This window comes from Rhinolophus hipposideros, assembly GCF_964194185.1.
Source record: "Rhinolophus hipposideros genome assembly, chromosome: 5".
NCBI classification, from domain to species: domain Eukaryota; kingdom Metazoa; phylum Chordata; class Mammalia; order Chiroptera; family Rhinolophidae; genus Rhinolophus; species Rhinolophus hipposideros.
In genome coordinates, this window is record NC_138051.1 from 4903584 (window position 1) to 4925076 (window position 21493).

The following is a 21493-nucleotide window of genomic DNA, read 5'->3' on the forward strand; positions in this document are numbered from 1 at the left end:
TTGTTTTTGCTATGTATAGAATTCTAGGTTGGCATTTGCTTTTTTTCTTTTTTTTTTTCTTTTTTTCTTTCATCACTTTGAAAATACCATCTGTTGTTTTCTGCCTTCCATTGTTTCTGTTGAAAAGTAAGCTTTGTATCTTTGATTTTTGTTGCAAGTACCTTTTTGTTTCCTGATTTCTTTTAAGAGTTTCTCTTGTATTTGATTTTTAGCAGTTTTGTCTAGGTGTATGGAATTCTATTTATTTACTTTTTAAGAGGTTGAAGGCTTTCTTCAGGCAGTAGGTTAATATATGTAATTGGTTTGAAAAATGCTTTGCCCTCATCTTGTCAATATTTCTCCTACAGGATCTGTCTTCTCTCCTGGCATCTTATTACATATGGTAGATCTTTTTATTGTGTCCTCTCTTACCTTTTCTGAATTTTTCTAGAAAATTTTTTATTCTGTTTTCCCTGCTTGATTCTTCATATTTTCTTCTGATCTAACTTCTGGTCCATTAATTCAACTGTGTCTTTCTATCTCTTTCAGCATGGTTATTTTAAGTCTGTCTTACAGCCACAATGTCTGGAGTCATTGAAGGTTTCTGTTTTCTGTTTTTTTTACTGGTTTTCATTTACATTGTCTTGTCTCCTTTTGTGCTTGGTTACCTTTGATTGTGTCTGACATAGTATTTCAAAAATTATTTATAAAAACATTTTCAGGCCTGAGATGATGCTACTTTCCTCCAAAGAGTGTTTTTATTTTTTCTGCCAGGTGCTAGGACACTAGCAACCTGAGTTTACTTTAATCCAATTTTAGGGGTTGTAATTTTTTGGACCATTCAAATGACTTGAAGCTAGGCTGCACTATAATTTCCGTTCATCTTTATGTCTAGGATACAAACCTTGGAGATCCTAGCACCAGGCGTGGAGGTTTTATCAGGCAGCAGCCTACACCCTTGTGTGGGTCTGGATTACAGTTTTTATTCTGTGCCCCAGGGGTTGGCAAATTTGTTCTGTAAAGGACCAGAAAGTAAATATTTTAGGCTTTGTGAACCATATAGTCTTGGTTGCAACAATCACTGCTGCCATTGTTCTGCAGAAGACAATGAATTAATGAGCATGAATGTATTCCAATAAAACTTTATTTACAAAATCAGGCACGAGGCCAGATTTGGCCTGTAGTTTGCTGACCCTGCTGTAGTCTGGCAGAAGCTCTGCTCAGACTCTCAGTCACCTCTTCTTAAATTTAGATTAGCCCTAACTGCTGGGCTAGCCTCTCCTTGGCCCACTGTATCAGCTCTCTAGTGCCTTTAAAAATATGTTGAGTTTTTATGTTTGGTCCAGTAGTTCTGGTTTAATATGAAATACTAGACTGCCATTATCAGAAGCTCAAGTTATATACATGGTAACCCATTTAAAAGCAATAAGATTTTTCTTCTCTCTGGTCTCAAGAAAAAAGTTCCTTAAATTCTCAGGGAATATCTCTCACTAGTACCCTGTGATAAATAAATGACTTTTTAAAAAATGAAACTGAGTTTCAGAACCTGTTTCTGTCATCTTCCTAGAGAGAGTATGTGTTCTGGGGTTAAAGGTAAAGAGCTGTGCTCTCCACCGGAACATTCCTCCACGGTGGGAATGTTCTGCACCTGCTGTGTTCAGTGTGTAGCCACGAGCCACCTGTGACCAGGGTGAATGCAGAACTAAGTTTTCACTTACTTAATTTTAATTAAATTTAAATAGCCTTGTGTGGATATTTAGTTTGAAGTACATGCAGTTTAGATGAATGCAGTGTGTTCCTGCACTCCCACCCACAAAAGTACCCATTTTCCAGGGCTCTTGCAAGACATTCACAGCCTAAATGTGTTCGGTGGATGGTATCTCACTACATATCTTAGGTCCTGGACAGCGTTTCCATTGATTTCTGCCATTCACCTGATGTGATGGAATTGCACATGTTATCCTAAGTGGGCCACGTGAAACTGATGTAGTCACTCAGTTTTCTTTCTAACGTGGATTTGTCTTCTCAGGGCAAGGGGCGCCTTCGTCGAGGAAACTATCCAGGTCCGTCCTCTCCTGTTGTAGTTCAGTTGCCCTCCATGTCCGATGTCCCGGAAGAGACGCTGACTGGTGAGGCAGCCATGGAGACGGACATCACGGAGCAGCAGCAGGCAGCTATGCAGCAGGAGGAGAGAGTGCTGACAGAGCAGATTGAGAGCCTGCAGAAGGAGAAGTGAGTATCCAGCAGGAGGGCCAGCGACCAGTTATCCTCTGTTTTCATTTCCTTCCTTCTGTCCTTTCTTTATCTTATGTATTAAACAACTTCTATGTGTCAAGCACTGTTGTCAGGCGATGCAGGGAGCATGGAGATGACATAGACACGTTGCCTGCACTCAGGTAACAGTGTGAAAGTTGTCACCTCGGGGAGGGAAGCTCTGTGAGTAGTGAGACCGGAAGCTGCTACAGTGATGATTCTAGACGGGCAGCTGACTGGGGCAGTTTGTGTTGGTCTTGGCCACCTCGGTGAACAGATTTGTCTTAAAAAGGAAGAAGAAGGATTTCCAGGCTAAGACAAAGTCCCTTCCGAGAATGGGCATTATTTAAAATACCGTGAAGGAAGGTTATTATCTGAAGATCAGTAGAGCTGTAAGGCCAGCAGCTAGATGGTCAGGGTAGGGCGGCAACTCTCGTGGGTGCGGGGGTACCGGGTGGGCAAACTGGTGGCAGTTTAGAAGATGGACAGATAAGCGGCTCTGTGACCTCCAGCATCACGGGAGCCTGGGGTGGGGGAGGGTAACACGGTGTCCTGGGGATGACATGAACACCCCACGGTTCTCCCTGAAGGTGCCATGTGCTGGTTAGATCGACAGTGAGGACTCTCAAGTTTTAAGAGGATTGTTGTTCCTGAGTTCCAGGATCCCTTGTCTGAGAGCTTGGTTCATGGGGGTATATGGGTCTGTCTGTCAGGATTGATCCTGGAATTTAGGCAAGCTGAAAAAGCAGCTGGGGCTCAGCCATGCAGAACATGAGAAGGCAAACGTGATGTACTTGACCAGGCTATCCGATATAAGAATGATCTAAGCAGAGGCCCTAACTCAGCTTTGGCAAAGATGGTTTGAAGTATTGAAGGATGAGTAGGAGTCTGTAGGATGAGGCGAATCTTTGCAGAAAGAGGAACGTATGAGCACAAACTCACATGTGAATGCACGAGGCTTCTGACGCTGGTTTGGCAGCATGGAGTCTCTGGTGCCATTCTCCTTGAAAAGAATGTCTGAATCTCAAGTTAGGTAGTTCAGGTACTGAAGGATGAATAGTTTAAGCTAGGTAGAGTGGAAGTGAAGCTTAAAGGATTCTGAAAGGGAAGAGACCTGATGAAAGAGGGAGTAAGAGCTAAAAGGATAAGGCCATAGAGTCCTGGGTTCAGCTGATGTGTTTCCAGGGTCTGCCCACTGGAGAAAGTTGCCTATATACAGTGGAGGAAAGGTGGTTAGAAGGTGCAGACATAAAGGGACTTGGTGTGAGGGTACTAAAATGAGCTGTTACAAAGATACTGATTGAATTAGATTAGGGTGGTGGCAGGCAGTAGTGAGAAAGCAAGATGAGGACCCAGGCACCAAAGACGGCAGAAAATGAGGGGACATAACTGAGGTAGGTGGGTGATTGGAGGAGGAGAGGATACTTTGGAGACGGCATCACCTTCACAGGAGAGAAAAGATCAGTGTTTGACTTCATCCGGAGGTCTCTCTGTGGTCAAGATGGAGAATATGGTCTGTAGCCAGTTAGTGAAGTTTCATGGAAGATAGTTGAAGAGCTGGAAGGAATCTTAGAGATGAGCTCATTTAGTCTCTTCATTTTGTGGTTGAGGAAACTGAGGTCCAGAGAGAGGAAAGGGCTTTCCTGATGCATTGTGAATGAGTGTAGAGTGAGTTTAGAGCCCTTATCCCTGATTTTCTTTTCTTTTAACGAAAGATCTTCCCTCACCTCACTCTTAGCCCCATTTTAGGTCCCGGCCTGTGCTGCCTGTCTGTCATTTGTCCTCTAGTCTGTGTAGTTTTAGCTTCCATGCCTGTGGCGTACAGGTCCTATCGCCACCCTGGAGGGGAACAGTAAGAAATGGGACCATTTTTGCTGCTTAAATTCCTGACTTTCATGGAAGGTTGTTTTTCCTCTTGTCTTCCTTTTACTTCCTATGATGCTAATGGATTTCTTGACTATTTTACAGGGAGGAGCTGACATTTGAGATGCTTGTCCTGGAACCGCGCGCCTCTGATGATGAGACGCTTGAGTCAGAGGCCTCCATTGGGACTGCGGAGAGCTCAGAAAATTTGAATATTGAGTCTGAAGGTGCCATCTCTGAGAAATCAGGTAAATGAATGTGTTAGACCAAAGACTCCAGATTTGTGTTGCAAAGGATTGGGAATCCTTAAGGATTCCCAAGCTAAGACAGGGTCCCTTTCCAGAATGCCTCACCTTATGTGACAGAGTCCTAAGGAGGTGAAATATACCGATCTTTGTGAAGCTTCCATGGAAATTGTTCATTAGACGAAGCCTGCAATGTAACGCAGCTTTTTGGTAATTTAATGTTTTCTGCATTTACTGCAGTGAAATGCCAGTACTCCCACCAACGTTGTCTTACTGAGCCATGACCCATTTTCTCAGGATGGGTCATTTCCTAACTGGTAGTAGCAGTTGTAGACCTCCCCGAATAGCAGCCCAACTCCAGGCTTCCTTGGGATCCATTCTGAAATGATGACGCAGAAATGGATGGTGCCACTTCTCAGGTTAGCATGTCCTGCACAAAGTAGGGCAGCCTGGACCCTCCAAATCAGAGCCCACCCAGCTTCACGTGTGACCGGTGACCCCTGTTCCTTATACGATGGTTTGCGTTAGAGGGAACTGTCATTTACAGCTTTGGTCTCCTTTTTGGATTAGAGAGAAGTTTAGCGCTTAGCTCCCTGAAGGCAGCTGGCAAGTCTGAACCTTCTAGCAAGTTGAGAAAGCAGCTAAAAAAGCAGCATGAGTCTTTGGATTCGACGGACTCGTCAATCTCTTCTTTATGTTCATCTAACACTGCATCTTCTCATGGGACCAGAAAACGATTTCAGATTTATTCCAAATCTCCATTCTACCGAGCTGCCTCAGCTGGTGAGGCCCTGGGAGTGGAAGGGCCACTGGGCCAGACCAAATCCATGGAAGACAGGCCTCAGTTCATCAGCAGAGGAACCTTCAACCCTGAAAAGGGCAAACAAAAATTAAAGAATGTGAAAAACTCACCTCAGAAAACCAAAGAGACCCCAGAGGGAACCGTTGTGTCTGGCCGCAGAAAAACTGTGGACCCAGACTGCAGCTCCACCCAACAGCTATCTCTCTTTGGAAATAATGAGTTTATGGTCTGAGCTGGCAGATGTGTGTTCCTTCATGGCTGTGGTAAGCACCACAGTGGTCAACACCTCTCATGAGTGGTCAACACCTCTCATCTTCGGGGCCTCTTCTGATCACCTCGTCCACGGTCGTCCATCCTAAGTGTGGGCCTGCCTCGTGCCCAGGCACAGAACCGAGACCTCGGGTGCTGAATTCCTGGGCCTCCTGCTGAAATGGAAAGGCCCCTTTAAGCCTGCGGGGTGGTGCCAGCTGTGCCTTGGCTGTTGAATTGGACTAGAGATTTTACTAAATAAAACCATGTAGGGCCTGGAGGTTTGGGCCAGTTGTGGGGGTCTCTGTAGTCGCCTCGCCTCTTCCATCCTCTTTTCCTTCCCAGAGGTGGATGTGGAACTGGGGGCCACGTTGTGGGCCTGAGGGACCCACTGATTTCTGACAATTGAAGAAAACAGAAATCTTTCTTAACCATGAAAGCAAAAGCCTTTGGGTTTATTTTGGGATAGTTAGGAGCTGGGGGTAGAATATACTTTTTTTCCAAGGATTTATAAACAAAATGCCTAGGCCCTCTATTTTAAGATTTTTGAAAAAATGTTATGTTATATTCTGGGGAAAGTAAAAAAGCAATTGTTTCCATTAAGCCATCAGAGAATGTCTCAGACATCTGGTTACAGATGAAGAAGCAAGTACATGTTTTGTTTTTTGGTGATGTTTGATGTAATAATAATCAACGCTGGTTTAACTCCTGGTTAGTTCCTGCCAAATATATTGCATGGGCTGAAATTTCAGTAGCCACCTGTTCTTACAGTTCTTGATCCAAGGATCAGGTTTCTCTGATTTTTTAAAATGTTGCAGAGATTTGGTGATCCCTAAACAAGAGGGTTCCAACCGGGTCCAGCCAGTCTTTTCTCTTTGTATTAGATCACACACACACACTGCAGATCACGTTTTCATAGGCTGCTGGATTTCAACCACAAGCGCAGACAAATTATGTCACCATTTAATCACTTCTCCCAAACATTCACACACAGTACTGCATGAATAAGTGTTACAGAAAGCTGCCAAAAAATAAGAGACAAGTTTTTCATATGACCCATTTAATTTTCATCTTCTTTTCCTCAGACCATCAGTATTAAATAGATTTTAAAAAATCAAGGACTACTTGAAGCTATTTTTGTTAATATTCTGGTTACTGAAGTTTACTGTAAATATATATGTATAGTATGCATATTTCTTTTTAACCTTCTGCTGCCCTCCTCCCCATAGAATTTCTTCCCCTAGATTACAGCCGCCCGGCCCTGGGCTGAGGGACAAGCCAGACCATCTCTCACCACTGGGCGTCTCCATACACCTGAGTTACAGTAGCATTTTAAGCATCTTAGCATTGGTGGGATTAGAAATCTGTTTTTGCTATTTATGATATATGGAAAATGAAACATGATACCCTTTCTTGAGATAAGTATGTGAAAATGTTTATTTTTAAGATTTTTTAAAGTTACTAAATGCGTCTTGTCTAACTACCACATGCACTGTTCTAAAAAGGAGCCTTTACCATCTGTAACCTGAATTTTGGTTATTCTTCCTTTTCATGCTTCTTTGGTTTGAAGTTATGGAAATATTAAGACTTGGGTTAAGGCAGAGTCCCCCTGTTACACAGCACTGAGCCTCATGCCACTGCCTGCGTGGTGGTTGTTGAGCCCGAGGTGAGACTTGGAACGTTGTTCCGAGGGGCAGCTAACGGTAACAGGAGTCTTACCCGGCCCTGGTTTGGGTTCAGAAGTGAGCTAGGGAAGGGAATCCTTTTAAATCTCCAGAATGATGATGGTTAGTGAGTAAATGTTCAATTTTATATCCCACAAACACCTGCTGGCTTGTTTGTGCTGTTCTGAGGAGTAATAAATGAAAAAAAAAACCACCTGAATTTTGGAAAATCTCCTGGAGGAAAACCCAACCCCTCAGCCTGGCTGTGTCCCAGTGGGATGGCTGCCCCGGCCCCAGGCCAGGCTGCAGTCTGGCCCAGTGCTTCTGCGAGTGTTCTGCTGAGCCTGACTACTCCTCTCTACTTGCTTCAAACATTGGTTAAATACTACACAAAAAAAGCGGTGATCCTTTCCTTCGGCCCCGAGGAATGGCCTGGAGAACAAATCTTGGCGTATGTTCTCCTTCTAAATCTTTCTGGAATTTTTTGTTGTTGCCATTGTTTTTTGCAAAATAAGTTTTTGGCAGTTAAAAAATTACTCATTTAAGTCACTTTATAGGAACTCAGCAATGGATGTTAAGAGACTTTATAATTTTTCTCAGGGACCTGAAACCTGAATTTGGATAAAATTAAATAAAAAATACTTGTTTTTTGGTTGCTAGATTTGTGGATTTCTAGTCATTTAACAAGCTGCCAGAATGGAGGGTGGTGGGGAGAAGAGATCATGAAGTTGTAAGAATGGAGAGTAACTGTGTGACCCTCCGTTTGAAGGAAAGAAAGCCTGTTCTCATATGGTAACGGGTATTGTGACCTGGTAAAGAGATGAAGTCGGAACTCTTAAAAAAATGTCAGAACCTAGTGCTGTGTCTCCTTCCATTTTATCTAAATGGGTTCTCTCCCTGGTTCAAGTTCCATCACCAGGAAGTGAGCGGCATGCATTACAGTCAGTTACAGTTAAGATACTTAACCTCAATACTTGTCGCATCTCTGTGTCCTGTTGCTTCTCCTTTGCTTGTTTTCTTTGCTCTTGGATGCCTCATGGCCGCAGGGGGGCAGCCCCACACCTGAAGCCCATCCTCAAAATGCAGAGCACTGTTCTTACCACACATTCCCAGCCCCAAACAAAGCTGGGATTCTCAGTTCTCCCCTTTAAAGCCAACACATCCCATATTGTGGAAAATGTCACGGAAGCAGAGAAGTGTAGTTTTGGGGCCACAACGGGTGTCATAAAGTGAAGCAAATGACTTTAACAGCAAATACAGGAAGGGTTTGGAGGTAACTGCTTAGTTTAGTTGGTAATGCACTTTGTACTTCCTGCCGTTTTAATTGCTTTGCCACTCTGGGCTCTGGAAGCACAAAGGGATAGACAGCCTTCCCTGCAGAGGCAGACCTGAGGCAGGGAATGGGATCCCTGAGCCCCCACCTTCTCACACTTCAGAAACCAGCTACAGCTCTTACCCTCTCCCCCTGCGGGGAGGTGAGTGGAGACTTCTCTGCTCTGTCGCGATAGGGTGTTCTCACAGTCAGGGTACCAGACCCTCGCTGGGAAGAGGAGTCCCATCCTGGCGCACACTCAGTGCCCACTGGCCACGGTTATTTTAACTACAATGAATGCGTGCGCCTCACGAGCCCTTTGGTGAACGAGAGAGATCAGGATGTGTTCAAAGCTAAGAGTTTTCATTTTAAAAAGAAACCCGGTCCAGACGACTTTCCTTATCGTTCTTCCCTTTTTTCCCCTTGGCGGGGAGTTGGACATGGGGCATACATCATTGTGTTGACAAAGTGTTATGTCTACCTGTAATTTTGTGACAGTTACCCAGCACTGTCCCCCAACACCATTCTCGCCTTGGTGGTGAAATTCCTCAGTATTTGTGGGAGTCTTGTCTCTTTGCCCCTAAAAAACCACTTTTCTCTGGAACCATTCCCACATTTGATTTGGGTTAAAAGATAACAGCAGAATGGTGTGTGGACATGAAACTGTTAGGTCTTCTTGGTCTCTTGGTTGAAACTGTTTATTTAAAAGCCCCACAAGGGGTCTATCACCTTGTTACCCATCCATACTTGTTACCTATTTGTCAGCCCTCTTAGGTCATAGAAAAGTTACACCTTTTGAACCAAGTAATTGTATTTACTAGGGGAAAGGTGTGTGCTACAGATTAGTATTATATTATTTTAATGGATTTAAAGTAATTTATAAGTATGCTGAGTGTAAATTTTTAAAAGACTATGTATTGTAAAAGGACATATCCTGTGAAATATAATATTTTACTGTTAAACAGAATAATTCTATAAGAAGAATGACTTATTTCACCCACAGAACCGATTCCATTCCTGATACAGTCAACAGGCACTTTGTATTTTTGGGGGGTGAGGGGGAGCAAGACATCATCTGTATAAAGTCCAGTGTGTGTCACTGAAAATATGCACTGTATGGCTCCACAAAAGCAGCTTGAACAAATCACTCCAATGGCTCATTAAAGAACAAAAGCTTCCAGTAGCAGCAATGCGTGTGGTTTGTTTTCTGACCATCCGGACTCCTGCCCCACCTCACTCCAATCTGATCCCAAGGGACAACAGTGATTTGTGTTTGTTAGACTGATTGTTTGAAGAAGGGACTGAGCCCAAAGTTGATGGTGCAGAGGTGGTGGTGGTTGGAACGCAGCTGAATGCACGCGACCGTGAGACGCAGCTGCTCATTTCCTATCATGGTGCTACCGTGTTTCCCCGAAAAGAAGACCTACCCGCAAAATAAGCCCCTGTTACGATCGTCAGCCAGACAGACGCATTTAGTACGTTAGGACAATGTGCCAGAAGAAGATGACAGGATGGTATTTGAATAAATGTAGACTGTTGTACCTGAAAAAATAAGACATCCCCTGAAAATACGCCCTAATGTGTCTTTGGAGCAAAGATGAATGAGACTGGATCTTATTTTCGGGGAAACACAGTAGCTGCTAGCTGTCCAGACTTCATCTTATCTGCTTAGGGCTGGCTGGGCAGGGAAGGCAGTGCACCTCCGTGGAGGGTCCTCACCAAAAAGGCCATGAAGTGGCAGCATCTGCTCACAGAGGCCCAAGAATGCCAACCTAGTTTGTCGTCGTCGTCTGCCACTCTATTTCATGACTTTGGAGAAATCATGTGCCCTCTCTGGGTTAGTTTTCCTCTTCGGAAATGAGTTCCCTTCCCAGGTTTTCTTCTCTGGAGAACTCCTACTGACTCTCAGGTCTTAATGTAAAACAGTTCTACCAACAGTTGGTAATTGCCTCTTCTCCCTTGAACTGGGTTAGATGTCTTGTGTTCTCAACAGCTCCCCGTATTTGTCTGATGTAAGCTTCCCAACGCAAGAAACGTGACTGTCTTGCTGACTCTTAGATCTCCAGCACCTACAAAGGGTACCAGCCCTTAAATATTGGAAGTGAGCATTGAATGAGATCAGGGCTTCCCAAATGCCAAACAAGATCTAAGGTAAAATGGAAAAAAAAGTTAACGTAGTGAATTTTTCCTTTAAATATATTGAGTTTTTAAATGCTGAGGTTATCTTTCCCATTCCTTTTTAAAGTTCCCATTTACATTTTTGCATTACATTACATCAAAATGATAAGGATAGAGTGAACTGTTGCTTTAAATTTCCTTAATTGGCCCAACAAAACCTAGAGGTACAACTTTTAAAACTTGCCTCTGTGATTACTGAATTTACAACAAACCTTTTCAATTGTGAAGATGAGCTCATGAAAGTATAAGGAGATGCGAGTTATACGGAGACCAGAGCTTTGGTTTTTTAAAAACTTGTTCCTCCTAAATTGGGAAACAGTACGGGGTCTGAGATTCAGGGACATACTCATGAAAGTATTTGGTTGGTGCAAAAGTAATTGCGGTTTAAAAGAAAAATGACAAAAAACGCAATTACTTTTGCACCAACCTAATAGATAAGACACATATTTGTTTAATCTTGTAGGCACTTCGGACACATAGTTGTGGAGTGGTTCACTTCCCAGTTCTGAGTTGCCGTTAATCCTTCAGGTATTTCCTGAGCGCCCACACTGGTGAGGCAGACAAGCTCCCTGCCTGGTAGGGCTTGCATCCTAGTGGGGAGAACCCAGTATGTCCACCAGATGGAGACTCGTCATGGGAACAACTGGGAACGCTCTGCTATCAGGCTCTAGTCCTTCATTTGAACGGGTGCTGTGGGGACAGAACCCCAGAAAGCAGTTTCCAGGCTCTCGGCCTCACGTGGAAAGGTGCTGGCTCAGGTAGTAAATGGCCATCAACTGTGATTGGATGGCCATCAGCTGTGGCTAGTTGGCCGTCAGCTGTAACCAGTGAGCCACTGGCCACTAATATAACTGCCGCGGCTACGGAGGGGAGCTGAGGAGAGTGAAGGAGGAGAATGAAGGAGAGTCGAGGAGAGTCGGTTGGCAGCAAAGTGGACAGGAGGTCGTACGTCGTGTACACCCAGCCTCCAGTGAGACCATAGTGGTATGACTTCCCTACCTATGGCTCCGTGGGTGTTCCTTTTTGTCCTCACCATGTCCTGCGTTCTTATGTGGGGAGCGGGAGCTGAGACCCCGCACGGTCCCCTGCACAACAGGTGCTGTTTGGCATCTCTGAGTCTTTCTCTGCCCTTTCTACCTTTAAATACTCCCTTAAGGGTGAAGGAAGAAGGAACGTGTCGTATGAACCTGAAAACTGCAGCTGAAAAAGGCTCAGATAGGTCCACGGAACCACCTCTCTGTGCTTTATAACCAAGGACATTTCTGGTATTGAGGGCAAAAAGGAACTTTCATAGTATCCCCTCCCCCAGCAAGGGCCCTAGATGCAGTAAAAGAGCTGTTACCCATCCGAATTTCAGTGGGGCCAATTCACAGCAAAAGGTTGAATAAATCCTGGGATTGACTGAAAGCTGCATTGTATTAGGAAAACAGAAGCCACTCACTATGTTCCTGGTGAAAAGGACTTCATATAGGAATTAGGGGCTTAACATAAACACTAGGAGGACTGGGCAAGCTGTATCAATTGAGAAAGCATCAAGCATCTATTGAGAAAGTAACACAGATCTCAGCCAGAAGTTCCTAAGTTCTCAAGAACTTGCCTGGAAGCTACTGCAATTCTAAAGAAGGCCGCTGTGAAATCTCCATCTTCCCACATCTGGCCACAACTGTCTCCGGAGAATAATGGAGAATAATGGCTTCTCGCTTACTTTCCAAATCTCATGCGTGCCCTCTTTCCCTTAGCAAACCATAGGGAAAGGGATCCTGGGAAATGTAGTTCCTGGACCGATGCCACCAGCTTATACCTCCTTTAATTCTCCAAGACTTCCTCCTGGAGACCCCAAACAATCTCTTTCCCAGTGTAGCCCTGTTGTGTTCACACATCCCAGACACTGCCCGTGAACTTCAGTGGGCTGCTTTTGCTGTTTTAGGTTCTCAAAAGCAAAATGAGGGTAAGTGTGCAGGGCCTATATGGTCGCATTTCAACCATGTTGCTTGCTAAAGTGCCTTTGCTCGGGCTTTCTATATATAGACCTTTCAACCTTATGGACAAAACTTTTGGTAGGGAATTGGAAGGTATGATGGCATTATAGACATAAAATGACCCGAATAACTGAGGCAAGCCGGATACTTTTTAGAAGATGAAGAGTCTCAAATAGTTTGAGTGCTTACGTGGGATGGACCTCAGCTGGGCAGGATTTTCCACACACTCTTCCCTGGGCGCCAACCTAGCGAATGTCATTTGCAAAGCAAAGTGTTCTGAACCATGCTCCCTCCATCATGACAGACATCTGTGTCAGCTGGAGGATTCAGGCACAGGCCAAAGGGCAGGGAACCCTTAGGATTTCAGATTTCTCACGTGACCTTTTCGACTTCAGGCATCTCTTCTTTGAAGGCAGAAAATGCAACAGATCGTTCAGTGGATTCCAGGGACCGAGGGGGTTGGATTCCAGGGACCAAGGGGGTCCTCTAAGCCTCAGGGTTTTCATTTACAAACGTGGATGATTTCCTCCTCCCCCAGAGTTAATCTGAGGATTAAATAATCATGCACAATGGGTACTCAGTTCATTGCCTGGTATATAAAGTGCCTGATACATGTTAACTGTTTTATTCTTTTCTAGGTGTGGGGACAGAGTCCCAGAAAGCAGTTTCCAGGCTCTCGGCCTCATGTGGAAAGGTGCTGGCTCGGTTATTAGTTGGCCATCAGCTGTTACTGGTTAGCCATTAGGTGCTAATATAACTGCCATGGCTACACTAGGGGGTTGGTTGTTGGTTCGTTGGGTTGCTTGGCAGGGAAGCGGACCGCGGACTGTGGATGGTGTGGCTCCTGCTTCCTGTGTCTCCAACCCAGTTGCCAGCAAAAATATAGTGGTATGAACCCCTGTGGAGACAGAGTCCCAGAAGTTCCAGGCTCTCGGCCTCGTGTGGGAGGTGCTGGCTCAGGTAGCAGACGGCCATCAGCTGTTACCGGTTAGCCATTAGCCACTGATGTAACCGCCGCGGCTAGGCTAGCAAAGTGGTGGTGTAGTGGCGTGGTGGGGCAGAGTGTGGATTGTGGATTGCAGAGAGGCGGATTGCAGCTAGCAAGTGAGGTTGATTGGCAGAGACAAGTGGAAGGCGGGTTGCGGATCGTGTGGCTCCTGCTTCCTGTGTCTCCAACCCAGCGAGACTATAGTGGTGTGACTCCCCTATCTATGCTCTGTGGGTGTTCCTTTTTGGCCTCACCATGTCCTGCGTTCTTATGTGGGGAGCGGGAGCACAGACCCCACCTGACACTACGTCTTCTGGGTCTGTCTTTGAAAAGGATGAGGTTTGTCTGAGCAGGAAGTGGAGATTGCCCTTCACAAAAAGGGCCGTAGCTGACTTGTGTTGAGTTGGATGGTGCTCAGCTTTGTTTGGGGGGTTGGGGTGAGGGAGGTTCAGGAAGAGAAAGATGGTGCTCAGCTTTGTTTGGGAGGTGGGGTGCCATCCAGAGGGAAGCTGGGTGGTTGAGTCCTGCGGGAGATTTTTCCCCTAGCTGGAATTCATTGCACCTGGGCTCTGACTCGAGTGGAAACCTCACGGAGCCCAGGACCGTGCTCATTCCTTCAGTGTCCTCAGGAGAGCCGTGGCCGCATTTGTTTTCCTGTCTTTGTGTTTTCACTTTTTCGTGGAGGTCTGACATAATACAGTGAAATGCACACATCTTACGCGCATAGCCTAAGTAACTTGTATGAATGAATACATTTGTGAAGCCTCCTCCCAGATCAAATAAAGAACATCTGGAGAACACTAGGAGACTCCCTGGGGTCCCTTCTCAGTCACCCCACCTCCCCCCCCAGGGATAGCCGCTATTCCAACTTGTGTCAACACCAGTTAGTCTGACCTGTTCTGGAACTTTGTATAAGTGGAACTTGAGCCTGGCTTCTTCAATTTTTATGTCTGAAATTTACCCATGTTGTCACATATATTGGTAGTTCATTCTCTTTTATTTCTGTTTTCCATCATATGAATATGCCATGATTGATTAATCCATTCGAGTTTCAACGTACAGTTTGGGGCTATTATGAATAAAGCTGCTATGAATATTATATCTTTTGGTGGACATTTCTGCTAGGTACACACACCTCCAAGTGGAATTGCTGGGTCACAGGGCAGGTGAGTGTTTCACTTTAGTAGACTGTTCTCCACAGTGGCTGCACCAGCTTCTGCCTCCATTAGTTTTTGAACATGTCACAGAGGAGCTTTTCCATTGGAGTATTCCCGATGGTCTTGCGGAAAAAGAGGAGCTCCACGCGTTCAGAAGCGATAAACCTCAAAGATGGGAGGAGCAGGAGCAATTTCCCAAACCTGAACAGGAGAGGGGACGCCATCAGTTGTATTATCAGCTCTGAGCATGAGTCCTGGGGGCAGCGGCCTGGCTGAAGGAGAGGAGAGGGGAGAGGGACACAGGGGGTGGGGGGGAGGGAGGCAGAATTTTGAGGAAAGGCCGCGCTCACCAGAGGGCTCGCCACCACCCATCCGGGACCTGTTTGGCCCCCCCCCCCCAATGTTTAGTTGAATGCAATGAAAATACGAATAAGTGTTGTTTATTATGTGTAGAGATGAGAAGTGCTTTATAGTAATAATATATGTGATGTGACTATTAATCATATATGTGATTATTGTGATAAATGTATGATGATTAATAGTACAGAGCATGCCAAAAAATGTATACACATCTTAAGGAAAAAACTATTAATTGTAATAATATATACTGATAACAAAAACAAGTCATGTTTGACTTGTGCAATGACAAAGGGGCTCAAAGTGGTTCCCATCAGCGTCCAGACACTTCTGATTACAGTGAACTACTGCTTGAGCATAGATAACAAATCATAAAATGGGTATACGTTTTTTGGCACCCCCCGGTACATATATTTGAATATGAATATAAATTCCCTTCTGTAAGCCACCTCGGATGATAGAGGAACCATAAGTGAAAACGTTCTGAAGCGGAAACATAGTTTTTGTGGCTGAGATGCTCACCCAGAAAATAAGGAATTGTCGTTTTCAGTAAGAACCATTTGCCGAGGCAGGCGTCCCCAGGGCAGAGCAGGTGGGTGGCGAAGCCCCGAGTGGCAGATGGGGGAGACTCCCTTCCTTGGTGGGAGCCCTGATGTCAAGGAGACCCCTACAAAGCGAGGCCCTGCTCGCCCACCCCACCACGGAGGCCGGCCCCACCCCCAGTCCCAGGGCTCGCTTCCTCTAGTGCGTGCAAGTAAGTGGCACCGAGCAGTTGTACACCCCTCCCCGTGCCTCCCCCTCTTCTGTGTGGGGAGGAACCCCTTCTAAGGAGGTTCAGGAAGAAGTAACTGTAAAGTCCAGGGTAGACATTGTTTTTCCGCACTGTGGCAATTGATCCACTAGTGGGTCTGAAATGAAATGTCGTGGGTTACAGCCAGTCTTTTAGAAACAGTACAAGTATCAGACCAAATTATACAAAGTAAGGTATTGTTTGGTGGGGCTTCGTTTTAGTGTCAGTTGGGTTACCATGGAAATTGCATTGCTTCCTGAGTCTTGCCGTTTTTAAAAACTGAAATACGCTGGGTTAGAGAACCCACATATCTCTCAGCCCTCAGGTCTGCCTGTAGCTGGGGCTGCTATAGAACGGACGCAGGAAATCTTAATCAGAATTTTGAACTTTGATACAAAACCAATATGCCGGCAGGTCTCTGGGAGGTGAGCCCGACAGGAACTTAGTCAAGGAGTTCTGCGTGTGCCATCAGCGACGACCGTTCTTAGGCTGCTCTGTCTGCTCCCCACACGCATAAGCAGCAGAAATCTTTCTGTGCCACCGAGGTACATTTCTAATACCCCCTGGCTCTTTTCCAAGGGAAATTACCTCTTCTTGTGACCATTTCTCAGATTAGAGGTGATGGGAGATGGTGCATGTTAGCTTACTTCTTCAGAAAGAGCTGCTGGCGCCCCCGGAGCATGCAGATGACATGATCCCAAATAGCCAGAAGACGCTGGAGCCAACTGGAGCGACCCTGAGAGGCTCCCCGTACCTGCGGGGCTGAGCCGAGCTGGCGTCCCAGGGCCCTGGCTCCTGTCCCACCCTCCCCACACTGCACCCTCAGGTCCCCTAACCCAGCCGGCTGGGCGTCGTCCCGCACATGGCTTACGAAAGTGTGATGCATTCCCGAGACAGGTCCCTCTGCACACCCATCGGCCCTCGTCATGTTCCCTCAGAACTTGCCTCCTGATACTCCTGTTTATTTCAGGACCACTTCTTCTCCCCTCTTCCCTTGCACCCACCCAACTGCCAGCTCGGACCATTCCCACTCCTGGAGGCCCTTGGATCTGTCATCTCCTTTCCATTCCTGAGGAGCAGACTCCAGGGCCTCCCTCGGGTGACGGCAGCCTCTCTGCACTCGCTGCCACATCATCCAGCTCTGTGTACAACACCCTCCCGCTCAACCCTGAGCCAGCTCCTCTCTGCCCACCAAATCAGGTATGGCCTACAGATCGTCCCCGAGTGCCATTCTGGCTTAATCTCCCACCTTCTCATGGGCAGCAGTCTGTTGTTCCTTCCAAACTGGGGCCCTGTCCGAAGAACACATCCAAGTCTCTCTCTCCCTCTCTCCCTCTCTCTCTCTCTCTCTCTCTCTCTCTCTCTCCCTCTCCCTCTCTCCCTCTCTCTGTCTCTCGTTCTCTCGCTCTCGCTCTCTCTCTCCCCCCCTTTGTAAATGATGATTCTCTGCGTTTAGATCTGCCCTGCACTTCCTTCCAAGTCCAGCCCCTCCCCCACAGGTCCTGTCACTTCTGCTGTCCCTCCCGCCCCACACCCAGTGGGTCTCTGTCTCCTTCGGACACATGCAGCCCCGTACCTGACCAGGGCAGCTCTCCTCATCAGTGTGGTCACTGCCACGCGTCCCCAGAAGGCAGCCCATTTTGGTCCCCGCTCCTGGGCCTGGCCCTGTACCTGGCACACCGCAGATGTCTCATCTGTGCTGGCCGAGCGGAGACCCTTGTCCTGTCTAATCAGTGCGGCCCTGAGGCAGGGCCAGGGAGGTGGGCCAGGGGTGAAGAAGTGACGGGATAGGTGGGCAGGGAGGCAGGTGCTCAGGTCACCTCACGGGCTGGCTGGGATGGTGGGCTTTGCTGTGCTGGCTCAGCATGGCCTGGGACTGGTCCTGCAAGGCCTCCACGTGCTCTGGGTCCTTCAGGCCTCGCGTTTCTGGACAGGAGCAGCGGTGGTGAGCTCCTCTCGCAGCCCTCCCTGCCCCCCACAGTTACCCCGGCCCGCAGGAGGGGTGCGCCCAGCCCTGTGCCTCTCTCCTCCTGCCCCCCAGGGAAGATGTCTGCGCACATCTGGGCCTATATGGGGTGACGGAGAGAAAGGGAGGGGCAGGAGGAGGTGACCAGAATTCCCATTCTTCATCCCCGACCACATCTCTGGAAGGCTTAGGCCAAGACTCAGTTACCTGGTTTGAAGAGGACCAGGGCCTTCATGCAGGCAAACTCCGTGGGATCCACAGCCAGCGCCCGGAAACGCGAGACGGTTTCCTGCAGGACTCGCATCTCCATGCTGGCCAATGCCAGCCGGCCCTGGGCGCTGCCAGCAGCCGGCGCCTCAGGAGGGGCGAGCAGTGGGCAGCGGTTCAGAGGCAGAGACCACTGTATGGCTCCGAGCAGGAAGAGTTCGCTCCACGCCTCTTCCAGCAGGATCACCTGTGCCCAGAGAGTGAGTCAGTGTGATCACCGGTGTACAGCATCCCTGGCTCAGCTCGCAACCTTGGCCACACCTCAGGGCCCCCAGGAAGGAAGGGCTGGTCCTGGTAGCCCGGAACGTTCCCCGAGCTCTGGGCCTCGCTGCCTAGGCTCCAAGACGCTCTGTGGGTTCCACCTGGAGCCGCGCCGGAACACTTCTGACAGCCGAGAGCTGTGGGTTGTTAGGCGGCCTCAGGGACACTCCCCATGAGCACCCTAAGTCGAGGGTACTCGGGAGAGGCTGCCTGACACTGAGCGGCTGCATCCAAGCCACTGGCTCAGGGCTTGGGCCTCGGTGTGCCTCTCTTCTCGTTTATCACAACACGTCGGGCTGCTTGCCCACAAGGAGCGCGGAGGGGCCTCCAGAGGTGAAAAGGTTGGGCTGAAACTCAAGCCCCAACATCAGAGGCCTTCCTGCCCATTCCCCCACCCCATTCCAGGGAGCCCAGAGCCGTCACCCACACTGTCCAGGGTGTGCAGACCACTCACTGCATACAGTGTCTGCAGGACCTGAGGTTCTGTCTAGAAGGAAGGAGACCTGGAGCCAAAGCCCTGCTCTCTGTGTGTCACTGGCCATCACTCAGCCCAACCATCACCGCGGCCCAGAGGTGTGAGCAGCCCCGACAGTCCACCCACACGTGTACCCCTGACCATCACTGACTCAGAGGCGTGTGCGACCAACCGTCACTGTCCCCAAGCCGCACACGCCTCCAATCATCATCTGCACAGACGCATGCGCCCCCAGCCCCGCTGGCTCGTGGGGGCTGCCTGACGGGTGTACCTGGTCTCGGAAGGGCAGGTTGGAGAACACAGGCAGGTTCTTGGCCCACTTGACAGCTGTGAAGAGCAGGCGAGCTGCTGTCTCGTGGATGCTGTCGGGTCCCCAAGGCTGTGAGGAAGGGAGCTCAGGATCGTTGCTGGTGACATCGATGTTCTCGTCAGCTGTTGGAGGAGGGAGCTGTGATGTCAGCCTCTGCTCTTTGGCAGGCGGCAGGAGGGGCGCAGGGGCCCGGGCCTGGGGATAAAGGCTGGGGACTGACCCAGGGGCTCAGCCATCCCCCCACTCACCATCCTCTGGCTCCAGCTTAGCACAGGTTTCCGCCGTGATAAGGCTGGCCATGAAGTGGTGGTGACCTGGAGGTGTGAGGGCCCCGGGCCCCAGGGCTCTGGCTGCAGAAACAGGCAGGGGGCCCTGGGGGCTGGGCCCTCCTGGGGCCGGCGGTACTGCCAGGGGCTCCAGCTGGGGCTCCGCACCGGACTCCATGCTCTCCAGGCAGACCTGGGCTGTGCTTCGTGGCTGGCGCTCGTTCTGCACAGCTGGGGAGGCAGAAAGGGTCGGGACCATTCCCCCAGGCACGCACCCCCATCTCTTCTGTCATGCCTCTCCAGGTCGTGTCCCCGACTCACCATCCTGGTTCATACCCGCCTGCAAGCACTTCTTCAGCCGGCAGGCCTGGCACTGGTTCCTGTGGGCCTTGTCCACTGGGCACAGGCCTGTCCCCACCTGGCACCTGCAGGTGGAGGGAGCCCCAGGCATCAGTGCACTGCACGTTCGCCCTAAGCACCTCTCCCGCATTCAGGGCCCCAGCAGGGCTGTGTGTGTTTCGGGGGTCCTGCCCCCCTCACCTATAGATGAGCCTCCGCCTCACGCTCCTCTTGAAGAAGCCGCTGCAGCCGTTGCAGGCGTAGATGCCATAATGCTTCCCACTGCTGCTGTCCCCACACACGCGGCACTGGATGGAGGGGCCCCCGCCTGAGGGGCAGGGGCGACGCTGGGCAGGGTGAGGTCGCGCACCCCTCCCACTGCCCCAGGGACCCCTCTACCCTCATTTCCTTCCCATCTGGAAAAGGGTCTCCCTTAGCATACGCCCCTCACGCCCCAACTTTTGCCCTAAAACCTCCCTCTGCCTCCGCCTCCCACCTCCCATTCCCTCTGTCTGCAGGTGGCCTCAGGCTCCATAGAAACATCTGGACAACACGCTGCGACCTCCGTCCACTGACAAACCTAAGTGCGCTCTCTCCTCTTCCCTTCCCATCAGCTCAGCTGTCCTGTCCTGGCTCTCGGACCCCCAGGTGTCTAGGATTCTGGGGTTGCCAGCAGGTTCCCTCACACTTGCCCACAGCTCTTGGGCTGGGCCAGTTACACACTTCGCTCCCCAAGGCCGGGACACTATGTCTGGGAAAGCCATACCTGTCTGCTCCTCCCCCAGGCCCCATGCGCCTGGAGTCTCCTTCCTGGAGGCAGCAGCTGCAGCCATGTTGGAGCTTGTGGGCGCCGCTGGCTGAGTCCTGGCAGGTCCCGGGGCAGCGTCCGCCTTCCTGCCTGAGGGAAACCTCCCGGGACACTGAGCCAGTCAGCCCCTGCCCTCCTGTCTCTACCTCTGTCCCTCTATTTGTGTCCCTGTCCCCCTTCTCTCTCTACTTCTCCCTTCTGGCCCTGTGATCTCCGTCTGTCTCTGTCTCTCTCTCCCTGGCCCCTCTGTCTAAACTCAGGAGCCGCCCTGACTTCCCCTCGCAGCAGCGGCTCTGGCTCGAGGAGATTTCCCCCAGGGCAGCATGCTGGACGCTGGACTGGACGCCACTTATGATCCTCTTAATCTTTACTGTCTCCACAGGGGACCAGGCGGCCACACCTGCAGCCTTACCAAGGTGCCCCCGGAGCTGCTCTGTCTGCAGCAGCCCCCAGGATGCCCAGGGTCCCTGTGTCCCCTCTGCCCAGTGCTCTCAAGCTGGTCGCCATCCAATGCCAAATCGTGAAGGCAGGTGTGGACTCCACTTCCTCCAGGACTTGATTCTTTCTGAGCTGCTAAGTCTGCTTCCAGGGACAAGTGTGTGTGCTTGTGTGGCTCTGCTCTGCTGCTGCTCACTGTGGGTCCTGGGTACGCCCAGCTCTCTGCCCCAGTCGTTGTCCCCACTCCCTTGATACGGGGCTGCTTAGCGCCCAGGATGTGAGGTTCCTGACCCTTTGGGAAGGTTAGCATTCCCCAGACACCTGGCACAGAGGCAGCTCCCATCACACTTGGGAATGGGTCCAGTGTAGGGTCTGAGGCTGGCCTGGAGGCGGGGGGCAGGGGCAATGTGGGGGGTCTCCTTCAGGCCTATGAGCAGGAGAGGAGCTGCCAGGTGTTTTTGTCACCCATCGGGAGAGCTGAGCCTGTAGGACAAGAGGGGGTGAGGACACAGGCCCTGAGCCTGGCTATAGGCGATCAGGTGGCCTC

At 49.3% G+C, this 21493-nt stretch overlaps 2 protein-coding genes across 4 annotated transcripts in view; one reads left to right on the forward strand and one right to left on the reverse strand.

Annotated features, from left to right (window-relative positions):
* The window catches only part of MYO9A (myosin IXA), a 262019-nt gene extending 252464 nt beyond the window's left edge, over positions 1–9555 (forward strand). For all 3 annotated transcript variants that reach the window (XM_081050331.1, XM_081050332.1, XM_081050333.1), the window contains 3 exons: positions 2009–2211; positions 4201–4343; positions 4911–9555. In XM_081050331.1, coding sequence (XP_080906457.1) covers positions 2009–2211; positions 4201–4343; positions 4911–5374 — 810 coding nt within the window. In that variant the 3' untranslated portion in view covers positions 5375–9555. The remainder of the gene's footprint in view (positions 1–2008; positions 2212–4200; positions 4344–4910) is intronic.
* Positions 9556–14737: 5182 nt separating this feature from the next.
* NR2E3 (nuclear receptor subfamily 2 group E member 3) lies at positions 14738–20533 on the reverse strand (the record flags this gene model as incomplete). Its single annotated transcript, XM_081048290.1, has 8 exons — positions 14738–14870; positions 17637–17742; positions 17990–18236; positions 19057–19217; positions 19344–19592; positions 19683–19786; positions 19902–20028; positions 20467–20533. The coding sequence occupies 8 exons, from the start codon at positions 20531–20533 to the stop codon at positions 14738–14740; spliced, it is 1194 nt and encodes a 397-aa protein (XP_080904416.1).
* Between the last annotated feature and the right edge of the window lie 960 nt (positions 20534–21493).